Source organism: Buceros rhinoceros, unplaced genomic scaffold (assembly GCF_000710305.1).
Source record: "Buceros rhinoceros silvestris isolate BGI_N320 unplaced genomic scaffold, ASM71030v1 scaffold8933, whole genome shotgun sequence".
NCBI lineage: Eukaryota > Metazoa > Chordata > Aves > Bucerotiformes > Bucerotidae > Buceros > Buceros rhinoceros.
In genome coordinates, this window is record NW_010402972.1 from 1 (window position 1) to 4,251 (window position 4,251).

The 4,251-nt window shown below is 38.0% G+C and overlaps 1 protein-coding gene across 1 annotated transcript; it reads right to left on the reverse strand.

Moving 5' to 3' along the window:
- Positions 1 to 426: 426 nt before the first annotated feature.
- LOC104488064 (wnt inhibitory factor 1-like) lies at positions 427 to 3,486 on the reverse strand (the record flags this gene model as incomplete). The annotated part of the gene is made up of 3 exons (XM_010132822.1): positions 427 to 522; positions 929 to 1,033; positions 3,391 to 3,486. Coding segments are annotated over 3 exons (297 nt in total), but the record flags the coding sequence as incomplete, so codon positions are not given.
- Positions 3,487 to 4,251: the final 765 nt, after the last annotated feature.

A 4,251-nucleotide genomic window follows, 5' to 3' on the forward strand; every position in this document is an offset into this window, starting at 1 on the left:
TTTTCCCTCAGTTTTTCCCTTTTCCCTTTTTTTTTCAGTTTTTAACTATATGCGTATATATATAATAGAGTATAGTCGTGTGGATTTATTGTTTATTAAAAGTTTGTTTCAGTTTTTTTCCGAACGCAGACCGACGTGTGAATTTCTTCCTTCCCCCTTTTGTTTTTTTAACTCTTTCTGTCTCTGTTCAGGACAGAAGGATTCGTTAAGGTAATTCGAGGAGTGGGTACCTCAGTCCCTTGACCCTTAACAGCCACCTACTCCTTTTGCATTCTTGTAAGATCCACAGTATGCAGCAGCAGCTCTCTTTTACTATTCTAACATACCTTCTTAGCAGCTTTGTTAGGCACTGAAGATTTGAACATTCTACCGGTAAATCAAACAAGTACAGAAAAGGATAAACGAAAAATGGCAGAAGTCATCTACCTAAGTGACATGCTCCACCGACCCATCCAGCTGGACAGCTACAAATCCCAGGAGCCACACAAGCTCCATTATTCCGACAACCCTGAGGACAAATTGCTAGGAGAAAAGAATGTGTAAGTCAGCAAGATTTATAAAACTGATATAAAAGAATCCTGACAGAATGAAAAATTCAGGATGATACCAATCAAAACAGCAAAACACATTTTCTTCCAGGCCAGATACTCAACTGGTAAAACTCTAAAGGCATTTCTAGGACCATGGAAATGAAAAAAAATACTTGTGTACTATGTTAAGAATTTTGGTTTAAATGTTAACAGATGTACATTTTAATGCAAAATAATAAGACACTTTTATCTAAGCATGTAACAATAATGTAGGTCCTTAATGTCTGTAGTAATGCAATGACATTTCCATAATTATTAGCCAAAATTATTAATTTTTTTTGTTACTGCAGTTATATTTTTAATCAATATAATTCTTTTTCGTCAGGCCAGATACCCACCTTCTTGGCACCTTGATCCTGTCCAGCCAGAAGCGCAAAGGCACTTCACAACGCCGTTGACAGAGATGCATTCCCCACCATTTTGACAGCCCCCTTCACAGCTTACTGCAGAAGAACAGCATACGCAGCGCCTTTCAGAAGCAGCACAGGACTTCGAGTAGTTATCTTTCAACAGCTGGTCTACCATCAACTACTTCTTTTATCAGATCTCCAAAGACTAAAATTTTAACTATTCAGAGCAAGGCACAGTTCTGTAAGGAGTGAGTGAGGATAACAGAACCACATCTGCAAATGCCAGCTCGAAATGCAATTAAAATTAAGCATGTGATTAAAGACTTATTGAACATTTTGCCTGAGAACACCAACGAACAAACATGATTATCGTGATGGCACAGCTCCTCCCCTCCCCAACTGTGAACCGGCACCTACACCACCGTAACTACTAACACGCATATTCTTATCAATCTTGGCCAGTAAGCCATGTGGTCAAGGATGCACATACTTCCTTACCTGACAGGACCTACACATAACAAGAGGAAGAAGGGGAGAGTGGACAAATGAACTGATGACTATAGTCAAGTTCAGCAGCGCCTTCCCAAAGGCCAACTACCTAAGTCAGCCTCCTCATTCCAGAATCATTCTACACATCAAAGCCCTGAAGGCCTGATTAATGAAACATTATTTATGCCAGACATATGACTGGTATCAGTTGTGGTATGCACCACCTTTGAAATATGGCATAATCACTACTCTGTACAATCAAATGCATCCTTTCACAAGCACGAATGTAAACATATACACCACCTTCACTATATTCACTTCATTATAATGATGGACAGTTGGGATGTCTCCTTGATACTAGGTAGAAAAATGTCCAAGACTAGACTGAAGATTTGAACATTCTACCGGTAAATCAAACATAACTGAAGGATAAACTGAATCCTCACTCTGCTTTTTCTATTTAAGTAGTACTCACCTTGCTTCTGATTTAGGATCTTCTGAGAATGTCAATTTCTGCTTTCTTGTTGGGTCTCTGTCAAGACCCCACAAACCTACACTTTCAGTTGGCTTTTAAGAAATTAAAAAAAAATTCCTTTTGCTGGAAAATGAAGCTGATCATGCTGCAGCATTTACCTCATTGCTGTCAACATATTAGGTCTACTCAAAATTAATAGTTATTCCACAATACATCACAGAACAGTTCTGTGTTACACAGATCTTCACGAGAAGACACTTTCTTATCTTTTTTATTCCTCTACAGTGTTAATTTTGATGTCAAATTATTATCACTGGAAGTTTAATTCCCATTCTTTCTAGTTAACAGCTCGGAACTACAGTTCAAGGTTCAGCAAACTTAGACAGATGTTACCATGTTAGGTACACTCAGGTCATGCTTTCTTCCCAAAATACCAAATACAGCTTTATTAAAAAAACAAACAAAAGAAGAAGAAAAAAAACCCACAACCCAAAACCAGAACCCAAAGCCAAACAGCCCACAACAACAAGGATCCAGAGAGCTGCAGAAGCTAGCCAAGTTCCTTCCCCAAGTACCCATTAGGTTACACTCCAAGTAAACTCCTATAGCTATTCCACATTTGAAGGAAATTTAAAGAAGCCCACAAAATAAACATCAAGCATAAAGAGAGAATCCTGTAAGGTGTTGCTAGCTGCTGTGACCACAGTTAGACTTAGTAAGTTCTCAGCACAGCTGACAACTGCCCAACTAATTTACTAGCACTTCTTCAAAAAGAACTTACAGAAATTTTTTAAGTGTCAGATGAGGCTTTTCCTCTGAAAGTAAAATACTTTTTCTTCCGTTTCCAGGATATCTGGCCTACTGCCTTATCTACCCCTTAAACTACTTCAAGGTTACTTCCCCTTTTATCCCAGAACAAGTCTCATCAGCACAAAACAACAAAACAATGTTTTCTTGGATTGCCTTTTTGAATTCATGTATATATTCAATAGGTTTCACAAAGCCATAAAACCTGGTCTTTGCTACTCCTCAACTCTGTCAGCGTCCATTACCTATCAACAATATATTGTCACACGTATCTTTAGCGACTTGCCCTCAGTATTACCATCTTGCAGATGCTACACAACAGTTTCAACCAAATAATGCAGAAATATCTACCTAGACAAGTAATCTCATTAAATTATATAGAAGGCGTTTGTTATAGAGCCAAACATAATACTTAAGTGGTAGATAAACAAGGCATTTTCTAAGGGACAAAATTCAGATTCTGACAACACATTTCAGTACATATTCTTCACCCCACTCTCCTACAAGCACGCAGATCCTCTAGGCCATGCATTTTTTGACAGTAAGGACAGAGTTCTAAGGAATTAAGGTCATTACTTCAAAGTACATTAGATCCTGGACTTGAGGATTCCCAAATTAATTTTGTCTGTTTTCAAACTCCTTGTCTTTCCAAGCTATCACCTGTTTGTATCTTACTCACCTTTATGACAGTATCTACCCCCATAGCCAGGTGGACATCTGCATTTTCCAGGTCTGAGGCACTCCCCACCATTTTTGCATTTTGGATAACATGTTGCTGTAAGACAGGAAACAAACAAATATAAATATAAATATAAGTGAAGCTTACCAAAATTACTACTTAAGTGCCTAAGACATTCGTCATTATTTTAGTCTGAGTACTCAGTCTGTCTTCACATTTCCTAAGATATATTTGCCCTACATTGCCAATCAGAAGAAACTGTTTCCCTGCACAGAGAGCACTCCACCATTTTAAGCTTTTAAACACTCAAACCTAAGGAATCTTTTGGACCTTAAGCAGAACAGGCAGAAGAAAGAGCCATGTTAAAAAGGAACAAACGAACACAGCTGGACTGCCAAAGAAGATTTTGATATTTGAAGTCAAGAAATGACAGGTGAGAAAAGAGGTGATAAGAAGAAACGATTTAATAAAAAGTGCTGCAACTTCAACTTCTGATTCTTAAGATGAAATATCAGACTTCATTCTTTACCGGATTCCTACATACCTCTCCAGAAAAATTATATGCTCATTTCCTCATATCTCTTCTGTAAAAATGTCTCCAGAAGTAAGTCAGCACCTCCTCCTCCTCCACCCTCTTTATGTTTTTGGTCTCAGCTGGCCTCTCAGAGACCTTTCTTAAATGTACAGTGTTTGTTTAGAAATCAGCCGAAATATATATAACTTTTGTCATAACTGTAATTATCTGTTGGGAGAAAAGCATCTATGACCATCACAGATTCTGCAACTTTTTCATTGCTGATAGCTTGGACAGGTGGGACAAGGCATAAACAAAAGTCTTCATTTTGCAAAATTCTGTGTAAA